This window comes from Mixophyes fleayi, chromosome 1, assembly GCF_038048845.1.
Source record: "Mixophyes fleayi isolate aMixFle1 chromosome 1, aMixFle1.hap1, whole genome shotgun sequence".
Classification (NCBI taxonomy): Eukaryota; Metazoa; Chordata; class Amphibia; order Anura; family Limnodynastidae; genus Mixophyes; species Mixophyes fleayi.
This window is the reverse complement of record NC_134402.1, coordinates 162,893,451-162,912,409: the sequence shown is the minus strand read 5'-3', so window position 1 is coordinate 162,912,409 and position 18,959 is coordinate 162,893,451. Positions and strand designations below refer to the sequence as shown.

Genomic DNA, 18,959 nt, shown 5'->3' with positions numbered 1-18,959 from the left:
AAGAACTCAATGTCTTTAACGCAACACAGACAGAGCCCTAAGGAATCAAGCCATCAGTTCTCTGTTCCTCATGCATGATAGCAGATGGTTAAACAGGCTTAGTCTACTAAAGCAGTCACCCAAGCTCTCAAACAGGCTCCATGATGGACATTCTGCCCACGTGGCAGAGGCTGTTGGGGGAGCCTGTCTGCTTTATGGAAATCGGTGGTTCAATTCCATTTCTGGTTCCAAGCTGAGGGGCATCAGCAATCTAGTTCCTCATCACTACTTGTTTCTCTATGGCAGGTAAAGAGCTAGGGCATGTGGCTAGCCCTATACTAGTTACTAACAGCGGTTGTGATTATCCCAGTGCTAGTAGAACACTGGTATGGTTTTTCAGCACAAAGGCTGTCATAATTCACTGTAGTTTCAGGATTCATGGTCCTAGCGGAAGCAAAGTTTACAATAAATGTTCTAGAATTAAAATTTATGCTAAACGCTTTAGTTCCACATCACCTGTTTTGGGTCAATCCTGTACAGATTGCTAGACCATGCCACTGTAGTGGTGTACAGCAACAATCATGGATGCACAAATAAGTACCTTGCAATAAAAGAATCGTGGCAGCATGGTGGCTTAGTGGGTAGCACTTCTGTCTCAGTGCTGGGGTCATGAGTTCAATTACCGACCATGGCCTTATCTGTGTGGAGTTTTGTATGTTCTCCCCATGTTTGCGTGGGTTTCATCCCACACTCCAAAAACATACTGGTAGGTTATTTGGCTGCTAACAAATTGACCCTAGTCTGTCTGTGTGTGTGTTAGGGAATTTAGACTGTAAGCCACAATGGGGCAGGGGCTGATGTGAGTGAGTTCTCTTGGCAGGGATTAACACAGCTGGTTTTAAAGCTATGGAGCTTCAGCTAAGCAGTTGTCAGGCAGCCACATGGGTCTTTGTGCATAATTTTACAAAATATTATAGGTTCAATGTGATTATGGCTAAGGACTCCAGTTTTGGGTGTAAGGTGCCACACACAACAACTATGAGCATAACCCACCCAACAGGAACAATTTTGGTGCATCCCTATGGTCCAGAGGATGAGAGAGAACTGGATTTTTATACTTTCGTTACACCCTATTCTCTGAGTCTTTGGGGACACAGAGCATCCACCCACTTACACTCTAGTGCTCCTGTGAAAAATATTTAACAGTTATTTTTCTAACAGAAAAAACAGTCATCCCTGCAAAAAAAAAAAATAAAAAAAAATTAGAGTTCCCTGTCAGAGGGGGAAGGTACAATAGTGTTTCCGGTGAAACTATTCAGGTTGCAAGGAGTTAGAGTCGCGACCACAAAGTTCAAATATCAATCTTTTATTGCAAACAAGTAAAAATATAATAATCATATACTTGGCTTCAATAGTTCTCTTAGTAATATGTTTAATCAGCAATTATCCAGTGCCCCACACTCTCTCTCAAGCTGGATAGAAGAATTACTGGCACCATTACAGGCGGTCCAGGACGAGGCCACTTGTGTTGCAGCAAAACCAGCTTTGATAGAAAAGAAATTAAGGGTGCTGGATAACACTAACATATAAGGTATAAACATAATTAAGAACTTAGTGGTATAGCTTTGTGTATTAAACAGTTTCACTTTTTCACAGTTTCACAAGTGCAATAGCAGAGAAGTTACACGGGACTTTCCAGTACATTTGTGGTTAGCACTGGGACAACGTCTAGCTGATATATGTATATAGACATATGCTGGCTTTGCCTTGGTTACATCAGGATTTCATAATACACACAATAAAAGTGCAAGAACAATAAAATGGAGTTCAGTGACGATAGGTAGGAGCATTTAACTATTGGGGACATTTTTAATTGCCCACGTTACTGGCAAAAGTAACACGACCTGTGCACTATTACCGTTATTACAGTAATAGTACAGTAATTTTAACATTAATTGCACGCACTAACACCAGCTTTTTGCTTGTGGCTTCCTGAGCCACGAGCATAAATCTGTGTCGAGCATATTAACGTTAATACAGTAATTTTAGTTCTGCGTTGTGTTGGGGAAATTTAATTCCCCACTTAGAAGTTTTACAGTGTAAATGTCCTAAAATAGGCTCTATAGCCTATGGTCCAATATCTCATGGTTTCAGAGAATACTAAGGTAAGTAGTAAAAAATCCAGTTTTTCTTTAGCAAGCAGAGAAAAAAAAACTTGGCTGTAACGATAAACATTAATACAATCCTACAGTAGTTCCATCGTTGACATGTAAGAATCCTTTCAGACTCTAATTTTTATAAATACAAACACAAAAAAATTGGAGCAAGTAAAAAAAAAAATAATATAAAAAGGTTGTGCTGCCCATACCAGCCAGTCAGATGTATGTTTTAATCTTTGAAAATGTGCTAGAAAAATTCACCTTTTGCATCAGTCTCCCATGGTATTTAATTTCACACACCTTGCAGGTTAAGGTTTCTCCACAGGTCCACCCAGGGTTTGCAGGAGGTAGAGCCCAGTCCTGCATTTGGGCCAACACTCCTGCCTCCTGATATTTAACCAAGTCAAAACGCCTTGTTCTATTCGATCGAGTCATCACAGAATGAACCAACCTGAGGGGTTTTCCCTTCCACCCATATGCGCTGTGTAAGCAGTGTTGTTTACCAATATACATTTTGGGGAGTAGAAAGGAGAGTATACAACAGATACATAATATTAGGCAACATAGACATTATAAATGCAGCTATTCTGCTCAGCCAGGAGACCTCGTTATATTGGTGAAGTGTAGAGTAATCGGGATTCTAACATACCAGAGGGAGGAGGTCCTCCAGACGTAGGGGAAGTCTGCCTTCAATTGTAGGAGGCAAACCTCTGGAATATTGATAGGAAAGATTCTGTTTTGGAGGTATTCAGCTTGTAACATGAAGCCCTGCTCTAACAACGTAACATGTCATGGAGGATTGGTAATGAAGCCTCAGGGCTGCTGACAAACAGCAAGATATTGTCTGCAAAAGTACAGTTTGTGTGTTTTCGTAGCTAGCGCAAAAGCTGGGAGCGGATCTAATCCGCTCAGCGAAGGGTTCTATGGCTAACAGAAATATAAGGGGGGGAGAGGGGGCAACCCTGTCTGGTACCATTGGTAAATTGGAACCTGTCAGATATGAAGCCATTGCAATTAATTTACCATTAATGTTTATGTCCAAATTAAGGAGTACAATAGATCTATAATTCTGGCACAGGGTTGGGTCTTTGCACGGTTTGGGAATAGTCACTCTACAAGGTTCTAACATTTCTGCTGGGAAACTCCCGTTGCATAACTTAAATATAATCTAAAATCAGACTGAGCTCTACTTGGAACATGGAGTAACCCATCCAAGCCTGAGGCTGTCCTTGGGAAACGATTTGATCACAGACATTATCGTAAGCTAGGTCCATGAGGCATTTAGAGCAAGTTTAGAGTCATCAATAGTCGAGAGGCAGAGGTCTCCTGAAAAACTTGTGATCTTGAAATGTGTCGGTTAGGGTGTGGAGGCACAAGCATGAAGCTTATAGAGTAGTAGACTGGGAACATATTGGCTATGCCCTGAGGGTTAGAGATCATGGCCCATGATTCAGTAACTAGATACTTAATACGATTCTGACAGAGATTTATAGCGACTTGCTATCACCCCCCCTTTTAACCTGCAACATAAAACATGTGCTGCAGTTTATTCAGCGCTTGCTGGGTACAGGTGAGTAGTAGGTTCTGTAATTGACCCTTTAGTAGGGCAATTTGGGACTTGAGGGCAACAAAGGGTTGTGTTTTATTCAGGGACTCAAGGGAAAGCAGTTCCATCTCCAACTTCCTTTGATGGTGGATGGATGCGCGTTTGATTTTTACTCCCATTTGAATAGCAGAACCCTGCATCACGGCTTTAAGCGTATACAGAAGCTGAAGATATAAGGATCCTCGGATTGTTAGAGGTTGTTATATTTACCGCCACTAAGAGATTCAGGAGATATGAGGAAAGGCGACAAGAGGAAGTAGTGGTCGAGGGAACCTCCATGTACAGACAACGGGGGCATAATCAGACCAAGATATCGGGACCATTTGGACTGATTTGGTATTCTGCAATGACCATCCATCTGTCAAGATCAGGTCAATGCAGGAATAAGAAATATGCACCGTAGAGTAGTACGTGTAGTCACGCTCTAATGGGGTCTGGACCATCCAAATATCATATAGGCCAAACTCCACCAGTAATCTGGAGAATGCAGCACAGGGGCCTACCGAAGTGTCCACTGTGCAGGAAGATGAAGTGAAAGATCTGTCAAGTTTGCGGTCCATCACAATCTGTCCATCTAGGGACCCTATCACAATAAAGTAGTGACCATTTTTGTCCTGACCACTGGAGCAAAGAGTACTAGATTTTGAACTAAACAGAAGGGCCACTCCATTGTACGTAAAAGGGGACATTGGCATTGTCTTGGGTAGAAAATGAGTCTCCTGGACAGCCACATCAGTTCTCTGCTGGTGGAATTTAAACCCCTCACATTCATTCCAAGAGAGGAACTTCACTATCTATGGGAATATCAGTAAGCTGTAATGGGACAGGAGAATCAAAATGTAAAGGGGATGGTTCCACAGACTCAGAAAGACCAGAGAGAAAATGGGAACAGATAGGTCAATGCACGCACCAGGGGTGAAGGAAGAGATGACAAAAACAACAAACAGAAATAACCCTATTCCTGGGATAAACATAGGTGGCAGAGGAGGAACTAACTGGCAAAACTAATAACAGAGTGGACATGGCCCCAAGATGGAAATCGCCACCTGGGCCAGCACGGTAACCCTGTGATACCCACCCAAAACATTCAAGAGAACTCAATGCAACATTAATAGTAATATAGACCTAGATACCACGCATAAGGTACAATATAGCATAGATGGAAATAAACAATTAGTCGTATTGTAGGATACTTTAAGGAATTATGAAATAAGCAATAATATGACTAAGTAAAGAAAGCTTATTGGGCACAATCTTGCTTACAGGCCTGGAACCCTCACCTTGTTGCATCAGAAAGAGAACGGCTTCAGCTGTATATCCCAACAGTGCAAACGTTGCACCCATCAGCCACGAAGACAATTATATGGGTGGAATGGTTATGCTGTATGATAAGCTTAAGTGGGAAGCCCCAGCAGCAAAAGGGGGAGGTGAGGTAGGACCAAGGAGGGAGTGTAGAATTAAAGCCGGATCATGAAGCCGTGGGTCAAGGTCTCATTAGTTCAGACACTATGCATACCAATAGTTTATGCACTGCAGGTAGCATGGAAAGCAAGTTCTCCCCAAATCCACCCGTGTGGCAAGAGAACTAGCAGCAAGTGCAGAGTGTGGCACCATGAGGAAAAGGCCTCCTTATGGCTAAAACACACAGCTGTAGCCCCAGAGGAGGAAAGGATTGCAGGGGGCCAGTCCACCTACCCAGCTTTGGCACCAGAGAGCCTGAGTGTAGGGGCCTTCACATCTGCAGAGATGGGATTCTATGCAGTGTTACTATAGGCCGAGGATCCGACTTCTGCAAATGCAGACCAGAAGCAGCTGCCCACGGTTCACTTACACGATTGGACCCGTGGTGAGAATGTGTCGGTCGGAGGGGTAGCTTAACCAGGGATAGGACCTGAAGATCTCAGATATTCCACAGAGCTGGGATGGACTCGGTCACTCCCTCTATCCAGATGATGGTGGGAACCAGAGCTCAGCGGCAGTTCACATCTTGCTTGTTGGCAGCCTCATCAGTGCCAAAGCAAGTGTGGTAGATGGAGAAAAGGAGTGAGCCCCAAAAGGTGGTATTTAAGGATCCAAACTCACGGAACTCCAAGCCCACACGTCTGGTTAAGATGTGTACAGAGCACACCCCCATTACAGATGGGTGTTTTTTTTGTAAATAACATGGTCCTGGCAGGAGTGAGAAGAGGATTGTTAAACTGCTGTAAACATGGGTGGTGGAAAGTCATACAAAATAATTTCAATAATACACCATTCAAAACTAAGTTTTCAGCTTTAGGTGGTGTTCTCTTAAGACATGTAACATTTTAAAATAAACATTGTATTGTAAAACGTATTGTTTGTCTGCAACTGACCATTTATTAAACAATGTGTGGTCCGCTAAATCATACAAAATAGTGTCAAATTTCTTCTGGTATGGGCAGCACAGTGGCTTAGTGGTTAGCACTTCTGCCTCACAGCACTGGGGTCATGAATTAGATTCCCGACCATGGCCTTATCTGTGTGACATTTGTATGTTCTCTTCCTGTCCGCATGGGTTTCCTTCCACACTCCAAAAACATACTAGTAGGTTAATTTGCTGCTATTAAGTTGTCTTCTGTAGGGAATTGGAGCTTATATTCTATTGGGACAGGGACTGATGTGAGAGTTCTCTGTACAGTGATGCGGAATTAGTGGCGCTATATAAATGAATGAAGACGATGATGGTAGATGGCAGACCTATAAGAGGTATTTGTAGAACTTACAGCACATGTAGCCAGTGAGACTGGATCACAATGTATAATTCCATCCTCTCCACATTTGTAATGTTGATATTGTACTTAATTTTTTTCTTATTCAACTTGCATTATAGCTTCTAAACTTATTGTTTAAAAAACAAAAGGAGTAGGTAAAAATATAATCCAATTTCCACTGGTAAATAAATTTCATTTTTGGTTATTAAAAAAAATAATAATTGGTGTAGCAGTCTAATCCACCAACATGTAGAATCTAATTTCTATAATTCAGTTAAGGTATACATACTGTATATCACAGTATGCTATATGTCAATGTGGACATAACCACCCAGAATAGTTACTATTTAAGTTAATTACCTACATGTTCACAGCAAAATATACTACTACAGGCCTTCACATTTCACACATTAACAAAGTTATTATTAAAAAGTTGATCAGATTCTCTTTTTTTTTATTCATAGATGTGCAATATAGTGCTACAGGATTTAATATAAATTACATTCATTAGTTTCCCAAGCATAAATGCAGACGACATGATTTTAGTTAGTTGTGAGATTTTTCTTGCTAGCTTCTCCATGGTCATAGAAATAACAAAAATTTGCCTACAGGGAGAAAGTTTGCTACACAAATACTGTAAGGAAAAAAAAAAAAAAAACCACACAAAATACAAATAAATTAGACAGAACAGTTTATTTTGTACATAATCTTTTCGTCATTTGTACAAGATATGCTAAAGTTGCTGTAAGCATCTTTCTTGATGTTCTAAAACTTGTCACTGCTTGCTGTTATGTCAAATCATTCCAGTAGTGAATCAGATCCCAATGATCTTTGAACAAGTCCACTACAGCCACCTGCATCTGCCTCTTGGGTTATTATCCAGCAGGTCTCATAGGGCAATATTTCTTAACCCCTTGTCTTCATTGGTCACCAACAGTGTTAGTTTCCCATATACTACTGCTGAGAGCAAGCCACACCACACCTGTTAATAACCACACAATACACCATGATAAAGGTTAAAAAGCCATAGCTTTTATTTCACAAAATTGAGGAGAAGGGAATACACACACAAAACCCACTATTTAATCATATTGTGCCACTCCAATTACCAGTCACATCATCAAATCCTAGGGCCAAATATATTAGTGATTCATTGTAGAAAATACACATATTATACAGCTTCTTTTAACTGTGGTACTGTGAGACATGGAAAATATGTTTGTAGTGTACTGGAGTAAAAAAAAAAAAACCCAAAAACCAACACCTGATCATAAGAGACATCTTTTTAAAGATTGCACAATGGTTCTACAGTGGTAGCATGCCACTAAACAGAGAAAACAATGATGTTTTCTCAAAAGTAAAATGCCTTCATTTGTAGTTTTCTGAAAATTTCATAGACTGAAGCCTTTTGTGAATTGTAGTGTATTAACTCGGGACTAAATTAATTTGTAAATTTTAGCAGCCACTGAAGTTGGCTACAACCACAAGTGATTTTGTGCTTAGGTTATGGTAGAGGTAAGACATCAAACATTTTTTTATGTTGATGTTCCATTCCCATGTGCACATTCACATTACAGAACGCAACTTATTTATTTTTTTTAATATCCACTGTTAAAATCTGAAAATCACCATTGAACAGATATTTAATAAATAGACTTCTATATATAAACACAATTTCAAAACAATGCATATTATATACAGAGACACAAAAATATCTTATTTTCAGCTTAAACTGTGCAGTTTCTATGCAAGAGACATTTGGCACGTGAACAAATAAATTAAACTGTTATAGGTGCTAAATGTAAATTTATGTATTAAAAATGTGAAAAGGAAAACAAAACAAAAAAAAACCTTCTAGTATTGCCAAGTAATTACATGTCACAACCACACATCACCACAAAACAAGTGTAGTTTGAGTGCAACCTTCATTTACATCATTTAAGTTCTGTCATTACTTCCATGCATTCTATAGAGAATGGATGAGACCACGAGCACACAACACCCTTAAATCTAAATGTAGTCAAGGTCCGTTGGGAAAGGTGGCAAAGTGGTTTTTGAATCCATTTTTGTTCCTCACATACAGTCCACCACGTTGCTTGATCCCTGGCCAATGTCGCGAATCTGGTTACACAGACAAGCACAGACGGCAACTCCTGCTCCAGCCCTGCAATGAGCCACAGACCCAACCAGCTCCCACCTATTTTTTTTTTTTCAGAGGGCACAAAAAAAAATATATATATTAAAAGACAAATAAAAAATAGATTTTATAAATCATAATATGGCAAACAGGATATGAACCACGGGAAATGCATATACTTCAATAATGAAAAACCTTAAGAGCCATCATACATTGTAACAAAAAAGTTGACCCTCAGTACTAGTAGATATACCAAATTTTAATCTCTTATGAATGGTGTACTTGGATATATTTTACCTTCTTGTTATTAACTGGGTGCTCCCTTGGACAACTTGTATTATACTCAAAGAAAGGTTATAGTTATCTCAGGACACAACTTTGGGACTCCAAACAGATTTATAGGTGTTTGTTTTTTTTCCCCACTTACAAAGAGAAAATGTTATTGAGCATCATCACTAGGATTGTCGTCAAAGAAGGCTATTAAGCATATCCAGGAAGAAAATACAAAGATCCTTGTTACATAACCACATGCTTTTATATTTTCCCTCTTATGACACGCCTAAATTTAATGTGTGCACGAGAAAAAAAAAAAAACCACACACAAGGAGGAGTTTGGCACCTAAATAGTAATTTTTTTAAGCTGCAGACAGGCCCCTCCTCCTGCCAACCCCCATATAATTCAGTTTGATTAAAAAGCCCCAAGAAGAAGCGGCCAAATCAGGGGTAGGCAACCTGCGGCTCTCCAGGTGTTGTGAAACTACAAATCCCAGCATGCTTTGCCAGTAGATAACCAGCAGTTAGGTGGCAAGGCATGCTGGGATTTGTAGTTTCACAACACCTGGAGAGCCGCAGGTTGCCTACCCCTGGGCCAAATCAACCAACAACACACAGAAGAAAAGAGAAGGGAGGGAACGCAGTCCCCCCTAGATGAAATCAGAGAAACCCGATTTATCGTAGGTATAAATCCTCTTTTCTCTTTCATCCATCTGGGGGACACTGCTAACACCAGGAACCTACTAAAACAGCCCCTTTGAATTGTGGGACCGCTCTGATAGTCCAGCACGTAGTGCACTACGGCCAAATAAGGCGTCAGAAGACGCGAAAATATTAAACTGGTAAAATTTTGTAAAAGTATGGACCGAGTACCAGGTGGCTGCTCTGCATAACTGACCCGCTGAGGCCCCATTTCGTGCAGCCCAAGACGCCCAAACAGGATGGGTGGAATGGGCAACAAGTCGGTTAGCACCGACATAAGCTTGCTTAAGTCAGGGTAAGCCACCTCGCAATAGATTGTCTAGACGCTGGCCATCCACTTCTTGAAAAATCAAAACATGAATAATAAAGAATCTGTCCTACGAATTTTTGCAGTTCTCTTTACATAAATTAGTAGAGCCCTAACTACATCCAAAAATCTCCTGTTCCAGATCCCGGAGAATCCTCTGTGAACACAGGAACTACTATCTCCTGGTCTACATGGAAACCAGATACCACCTTAGGAAGGAATGATGGAACTGTTCTTAGAACCGCTCTGTCATGAAAGATCAGATTAGGTTCACGAGAAGACAAAGCCCCCAGCTCCTAGACCCTCCGCACTGAGGCAATAGCAAGAAGGAAAACCACTTTCCAAGTCAAGAACTGTAACTCTGCCGACTGCAACGGTTCAAACGGAGACTCTTGCAACACATTAAGGACCAAATTAATATCCCAAGGAGCCGTTGGTGGAACATAGGGAGGTTGAATATGAAGAACTCCCTGTAAAAAAGTCTTATTAGGAATCTCAGACAAACGTCTGTGAAAATATACAGACAGTGCAGACACCTGAACCTTTAGAGATCCTAATAGAAGACCTGCATCCAAACCATCTTGTAGAAAAGTAAGAAACCTTGCAAGATGAGAAGATTCTGAACGGCAAATCTTATATGTACGCCATATACGGTGGTAAATTCGGGCCGAAACCGGCTTCCTGACTTAACTACCCTCGAAGAAAAACCCTCTAGATTTCCACAGCCTGGCCTCAAAAGCCATGCCGTTAAATTTAGCCTGGCTAGATCCTGATGCAAGAATGGTACCTGAATCAGTAGATCATTCCGAAGGGGTAGCCGAATACCCAGACCCACTGCCATAAGAAGGATTTCTGAATACCAGACTCTTCGTGGCCAAGCTGGAGCCACCAGAATGACTGGCTGACCTCCCTGCTTGACTCTCCGAAGTACCCTGGGAATCACGGATATAGGAGGAAACAGGTAACCTAACCTGCAGTCCCATGGCATCATTAACACATCCACCACCACTGCTAGTGGATCTCTTGCGCAAATCTCTGGAACCTGTTTACGTGTGATGCCATCAGATCTTGATCCGGATGTCCCCACCTGTCTACCATCGACTGAAAAACTTCCGGATGAAGAGCCCACTCTCCTGGCAGAACTTCGTGCCGACTTAGATAATCCGCCTACCAGCCAAAATCTGAAACGTCACCTTCATTGCTGCTGAACTCTTGGTGCCATCCTGTCTATGTATGACACTGCCGTGGCATGGTCAGACTGAACGCGAACCGGTCTTCCTTGCAAAACACTCTGTGCTCCCTGCAATGCCTTCAGAATGGCCATCAGTTTCAACACATTTATGGGCAGAACTGACTCCTGTACTTCCCACAGTCCCTGCAGTCTCAAGTGAAGGACCACTGCCCCCCACTCTGAGACTGGCATCTGTGGATTCCAAGACAATGGAGTGAAAGACCTGCCTTCCATCAGATTGTCTCTGAACAGTAGCAGCAGCCCCCCCCCCCCACTTCTCTAAGTAGAATCGCCTGGCATCTGTTGAAATCCTCCCCTTTGAAGCACTGTGCACAGCGCGGCCATCTCACCCAATCCCCCCTCCTCCTTCACCGAGGAGGGGGACTTGGTACACTCCAGCCTCCTTTACATCTCTATAACAATATTAAATTGTTGTGTAAAGATTTGTGATGCTAGTAATTACTGAGACTTCCAGATGGTTGTTGCTTATTAGTAAAGCGCCACACAGCTCCGCAGCATTGTACTGTGGGGAAAACAGGACATACACAAAAAGCAGGGACATACAGGATGGACAAAATAAATACAAACATCTAATTAGAATGTAAGGTCTCGCATGAGCTACCTACCCTTTGATTATAAGAGTACAAAGCTGAAACAAGGGGATAGTGGCTCAGAATTGAGACTGGATCAGATTACGTTATACAACATCATATAAGGGCCTTGTGGGCAGTTCAAACCCAACCTAGATGTGACGGTTACATTTTATTGAAAATGGGTTAAATTCAGGAAGGCAGGAATATATTGACTTTAATTCAACTAAAGTTAAATCATGGTCAGAGTACATGTCATAGTGAGTATAAGGAGGAAATTCAATTGGCCGTGTTACTGTAAAAAGTAACGCGGCCTGCGCATCTTTATTACGGTAATAGTGTGCGTAAATACCGCTGTTACGGTAGCTTCAACACTGGCTTTTTGCTCGCAGCTCAGGACCGGGTTAACTTTACTGTAATAACAGTAAGAGTTATCGCCGTGCTACTTCAGGGGGAGAATTGAATCATCCCCCTAAGTGTATTTATTTTCACTAAAACCAACAAAAGAATGGGCTCTCAAAATATGATCCAGTCTATCATTGTAACAATTAAAAAAACTCATAATGGCAGCCCAAAGCAAAAAAATGCTGTTACAGTATCCTGTGATGAAGTTATATCAACTATAACGCAACAGAACTATTACTATACACACTGGTATATTTAGGTTTTATTTTATTGCTGGACTGAGAAGGATTTTATAGAATTTGATCTTTCCAACTGTGATTAAATGCACTTATTTTGGACTTCCACTGAGGGAGTTCTGCAGCGTGTCAGCTGCCTTAATTATTCCACTGTACTATGGAACTTTTGGAAGCAGACCTCACAACAGCTTATCACTACTGACGGCTGATTCCTGATTTCTCTCTTTGCAGCCTATGAGTTGCTGCTAATCAAGCTGCCACAAGAATTGAGTGGTTTGTACAAATGTAAGAGCTAAATCAGTGACTTCTATATTGTGGATTAAGCGAAATCTGCCTGCTGACGTTATATTTAAGAATGAGAGGTGCAACTACATATGATTGTAGATACATCTATGTTGCTGTTGAAAATCTATTAGGAGTCACATCATACTCTGTATTATTAAATCTACGCGATCTTAAAAGGCATATACTTATCCGGACTCCTTGGCGTTTTTGTTTTTTCTTGTGAAAGTTGCATGTTATATGAGCTCATTTGAGACTAAAGTGCTGTATCCTATTAGGCACACTTCATTGTCTATACACTTCTATATACAGTGTGTTTCACCAAGGATGTGACTTTACCCACCAACCTTTTCTCAATTAGAAATATACTACAGGCTCCATTGAGCACAAGTTTGTGTGTGATTTACAGTGTACGACACTGTGGGGGTATTTTACTTTATTTGACAGAATACTGCTGTTTTACATTGTTATTGATAGCAGTAAAATATGTTTCTTGATTAGAAGGTGGACTTTATATTTTTAATTAACAACATTTTTATATTTTTGGAAACATTACTATTCCAGATTTACTTTAGGCTTAGCACTGTTTTTTTCTTATTTATTTTCAGTGTTAGACTTGAACAGTAGTGTAAAACAGTAATGTCAATCTTTTTAAATAAGAATGTAAACAGAAAAAGGTGACAATCAAATGAATGCAATTTTAATCAATATTTTAAGTAAAACAAATACATGCTGTGTCCTAGTATACGGCTACACATGTTACTTCATGGCTGAATACAGAGCCATACATAATTACCTGTTCATTACTGGATCATAGGATTCCACAGTATTTAGATATGAGTTACCATTATGACCACCAACTGCATAAATTTTGCCCATTAGAGTTGCTATGCCAACTCCTCCCCTTGGGGTAGTGAGTTCTGCAACATACTCCCACTTATTGGTACGAGGATCATATCGTTCTACTGAACTAAGGGGAGAATTGTCATCAAATCCACCTGTAAAGACAACAAAAAGACAACACGCGTGTCAAATAACAGATCACAGTACAATATACTGTACCTTCTTGCTGAATACCACTGTTTTTCAATAAAGGATACACCAAACATGAAGGGAATCTACTGAGAAGTTATATATGCAAAAAGGATTATTATCTTTGCCTTTATAACTTAAGAGTACAATCCAGCTTTCTTACACAGAAAAAACATGAAACGTATAAAATCAGATCTGTATTTAAACATACACAAAACAAGCATATTCCCAGAACAGAGTTCAGGGGCAGCAGAGAATGAATCACACTTTAGTTTTATTAACTTTTCATTTTCTCTCTGGTACTAGTTGTTTGTTTTTGTTTTGTTTTTTTTGGGGGGGGGGGGGGGTCCCCAAAGAAATAATGAAGTAGGGGATGCCGGATTAAAGGGCATGAGACGTGCAGTGCACAATAAGTCACAGTGCCAAGGATGACAAACTGAAAATACAGCACAAAATGTAAGACTGTTCCAACAGATTGTCTGTGGTGAGTCACTGTAAACATGACCAAGGGACATTTTTAATCCTTGTTAATGCAGCAAAATGTTGACAAGCAACATTAAGCTATTTATTTAAATAAAAACACAAAAAACAAACACAGTAATTTAATGTAATAGTGATCAAATGCTCTTTGGCATGTCAGTTAGCATTAGATGACAATTACCAGAGGAACAAAATTTAGACAATACCTTCTGAAGAAAATATTTTTTTCTTAATGTGAAATTTATGTAGTGAATGTTATTTCATGGCAACTTTAACCACTTTCTTTCCACTAACCATATGTGTAAAAGGTAGGTCAGACATTAAGGAGTCCCTCCAGAGGATTGAAGAGGTATATACCAAGCTGGTATGGGATCTTAATAGCAAGATATAAACTGCAGAACTTTGATGTGGATCAGATGGCGTTATGGTACAATTTCAGTAATTTCCCACTTGAAAATGAGCTGAAGAATAAAGACCCATACCCTTAGAATTAAACAGACTTAAATTAGCCAGTTCTCCACTCCTGGAACGACTTCTGCCTAATACAGGATTCTAGTCACGTTGGCTATCACATTCCTGTTCCTCTTGACCCCTTCATGGCTAATGCATGCCACTGCAGTTAAAATTGACATTAATATATAAATGGATAACTCCTCTTGGTGCTCACAAAGACAACACCAGATTAAGAAAAATGGACTATGCTTAATTTAAAAAAAAAAAAAAAAAAAAAGAATTTTTTTTTTTTTTACGTGCATATCTGTGCTCTTCATGAGAAAAGACTGGGAAGAGGACATATATACTATGCAACTATCCCCTTGCTACTTGCCTTTGCTTGTTAGCATTGATTAAGGAGAGAGACTTCATAGGACACACAATTTTGACTACTGGGACGTTTCCGTACAGAGCCAGTACATATATTCAGTTAAGAAACAGAAGATTTCTGTTTAACCATTTCAAACCTACCTAATAGAACTAATGGTATTTATATAATGTCACATTATATTATAGAATATATTGTATTTTATTGTTGCAGCAAAACCTATTCTAAATATACGTTTTTTTTTCCTCCATAATGTTTTTTATTAAAGCTTTTAATCAAAGGGTATTAAAAAAAAAAAAAAAAAAAAAAAGTACACTATAAAATACAATGGATAAGGGGGAGAGGGAAGGGAAAAGGGAAGGGAAGAAAGTACATATCAATACAATCAAAAAGTACAAATCTGCACATCTTAAACTGCGATTTGTTCAAGTTACAGCATGAGGAGCAACATCTGTGGCAAATTACTGTGGCAAATTTAAAGGCGACTCAAAAAATCTTTCCGAGTTTAGGAGACATATTGATTCCAGTCAAACCATTTGATGTGGGGAGAGGAGGCAGAAGAGGTGTATGGCACTCCCATAGTTTTCATATCACAGCTTAACTGAACCTTAGAAATTATCTTGGCTATGGAAGGTAACGTAGCAGATTTCCACACTTGGGTTATCGCCACACGGGTAGCTATAAAAATGTGACCTATGACATACCGTTCCAATAATAAAACTTGTGCAGGAAAAAAAAAGTGTAAAAGTGCTACTTCCAGAGTATTGGGAATCGCAGTTTGAGTGATGTTTGATATTAAGGTATACACCTCTGCCCAGAGAACACGGACCACGGGGCAACTCCAGAAGACATGAAAAAAAATCTCCTATATCTCCACTCTTGTGCCAACCAGCCCTGGTCTGGGCCGGCCATATCTTATGCAGTCTATCCGGGATCATATAGAGTCTGTGGAGTAACTTGTAGAGCATCTCTGTGTGCTTCAAACACTTCAACATCCGATGGGCATTTTGGTAAATGTCCCATTGATTCGGTTTAAATACCCAGTCGAGATCCCTCTCCCAAGCTAGTTGGGAGGAGGCCTTCACCGGCTGATTACTTGTGTTAAGGTGAGTGTACCAAAAGGAGATGGCTGCCTTATTAATTCCAGTTGACAGTCTGGTAAAGAGGAGGGCTGGAGGGTGTTGTAAGGAGGTGCATTGTGTGCGCAGGGAATGTAGTCAATGTCTAACTTGGAGATATTTATTAAAATCTTGTTTAGGGATTTGGAATTTTTCCCTCAAATAAGAGAAGGATAATAGAGATGAGTCAGAATAAAGTGTGTTTAAATATTGGTAATACCCTTTGAGTACCACAAGGACAGGCTTAGATTAGGTATGAGTTTAGGTAAAGCAAGGAGGGAGATATTAGATTAGAAGTAGGGAGGGTGACCACATTCGATATCTTTAGAAATTTGTCCCAAATTATAAGAGCATCACTCGTGAGACGTGGTAAGGCAGCCTGAGGAGGCCTCCAGGATTTGGGAATCCAGAGAAGATCAGCCAATGGGAATGTGTAAGTAAGGCCTCTCTCCAGGTCATCCCAAGGTTTATAAGTTAAATATATGTTCTTAATATGTTTTTTTTTTTTTTTTTTTTTTTTTTTTTATGTATAATAAATAGGGTATGTGATTAAACAGATGTGTGTGGTTTACATTTTTTATATTATAGATCAAATTAAAAAAGTATTTCACCTATTAAGCACATTTCTCTTGTCAAACAGACATGAATAAAGCCCACCATACAATGCAGAAAATGTGCAGAATATTACTCTCCACAATGTTTATAGGGAGGTGCAACTTTTTTCAGAGACTAACGTATCTGAAGGGTTTGGGAGTTTAGGCCATCACCCTACCTTAGAAAGATCAAAATGCCAATTAGAAAAATCAGGGAAACTAGGAAGATTACCCCAATTATATATTGTGAACAAAATCTCCTACTTAATGTATTTGCGGACACAGTGATTTATATATTGTTTGAAAACAAAAAAAATAGTCTGGCATTTAAAAAAAACCTGTTAATTGGAGATGAGAAATGAATAGCCCAGGGACAGGGTCAGGTCCACCATTTATCAGAAGAGACATGCCTGCAGACTTTGGGGAAGAATAATTGGATAATTGAGCAAAAGGGACAAGCTTCTTGTACTTGTGGCCAAGAAATTGGGAAAACGAAACAATCTAAGGTTGCCACCATCAGGTGTAGGACCTGCATGTACCTTCACGCACTTAAACCCAGTCTTGAAGACAAGAGATCTTCTCCAGGGCACAAAAGATCTTGGCCTGAACAGTGTTGAAAAATCAATCCCAGAAAAGTAATTTTCTGCACCAGGACTAAGGAGGACTTGTACTGAATGATCAATCAGCCAAAGGTTGATAAGGTGGTCAGAGGTAGGCAAAGGCTGTCTACTTTCTCCTCACTGAAGCGGGACCTCGATCAATAGCTCATCCAGGTAAGGAATCCCCCTAATGTACCACAATTACAATTGCCAATACTTTTGTATACACCATTGGAAGCAATGACTGGCTAAACGGAAATAGCACAAACTAGCGCAGTCACTGGTGTGAGAAACATGTAGTTATGGAAGAAAGTGATATCAATGGAAGAGAGAAAATTCCCCTGCTCCTTGGATGCCATATCAGAATACAGCAATTCCATCTTGCAGCTGAAGGTGCTCATAAAATATGTTGAGGGACCTCAAGTCCAACATAGGACAGACCTTTATAAACAAAAAAGGTTTTAATAATACCCTTTGAAACAATGCAATGGAGGTATGGAAAAATCATCACTACCACAGAACTCCAGTGTCTCCTACTGCTCACGGTAAACTACGAGATAAAACTCTGGCATGCAAGGTAGTCTGATTAGCTCTTTAATCCCAAACAAGTTGATGCTGTAACCCTGACTGATCACTTCCCCGACCCAGACGTTGCTGAGGATTTGGTACACTTGCACCTTGAAGCCATTAACCAGTTAAATTGTGTGATAAATGTCTAGGGTTGTACCAATAACCTAAAAGTAGCCTTCATGGAAGTTTTCTCCATACAATAAAAAGACATTTACGCAAAATATGCTACCAAATGAAAGCCATAAAACGGTCATGAAAAAATAAAACAAAAAGGACCATCAGAATAGTTATTTTTCTGATATGACTGAATAACGTTTCTTTTGTATGTTGGTTAAGGCGTTATATACTATATACACTGTGAAAAGAGCACAAAACTGCAATAACTCATCAGATGTTTTTATTCGTTGAACATTATCTATAAGACTGATCAAAGAGTATGTATGCGAGACTCAAAAATATTTTGCTTACTTGTGCTCAGCACAGGGGAATGTATATGTTAGACAGTTTGTGCAAGCTAGGAGCACATTCAGGGGTTGTGTCTGCTATCTCTCTGACTGTTCGGTCATATATTTGGTCCTTTCTGGAACTGGCCATACCCTAATGACATGGCATCTGTAGCTACAAGTTCATGTCCCCGAGCTATTGTGTTGCGAGATTACCACCACTCAAAAATAAAAGGAGAGCTTTAGGAACAGATAAAAGAATTGTGGGAAAGAATAATGAAACAATGACAGAATACTCCAAACAGGCTTGCACCAGAATGGAAAAGAGATAAAGTCATAACAAGAATGCTTTACACATTCTTCCATAAATATTTACATTACAGAAACTGAAAAGGAAATGTAGAAAATATTAAAAAAACAAACAAAAAAAAAACCCTATTTGAGCTATTAAATATCTATTACAGAATTTAGAGATGTGTAGAAATCAAAATCAGATGAGATTAAAAGGAAAATGATGGATAAAACACTAATCATTCCTAGGTCGTGGAGACTAGAATATTTACATTAAAAAAAAACACAAAAAAAACCCCAACCATTTGGTAACATTTTAAATGCGGTGCTAATGCATATAGTGTTGGTATTTGGTTCTTTTATGGACATCATGT

At 39.7% G+C, this 18,959-nt stretch overlaps 1 protein-coding gene across 2 annotated transcripts in view; it reads right to left on the bottom strand.

The window, feature by feature from the left end:
- Positions 1 to 7,486: 7,486 nt before the first annotated feature.
- Positions 7,487 to 18,959, bottom strand: part of KLHL8 (kelch like family member 8) — a 33,309-nt gene continuing 21,836 nt past the window's right edge. For both annotated transcript variants that reach the window (XM_075202930.1, XM_075202922.1), the window contains 2 exons: positions 13,436 to 13,637; positions 7,487 to 8,673 (listed from right to left, as the gene is read on the bottom strand). In XM_075202930.1, coding sequence (XP_075059031.1) covers positions 8,550 to 8,673; positions 13,436 to 13,637 — 326 coding nt within the window. In that variant the 3' untranslated portion in view covers positions 7,487 to 8,549. The remainder of the gene's footprint in view (positions 8,674 to 13,435; positions 13,638 to 18,959) is intronic.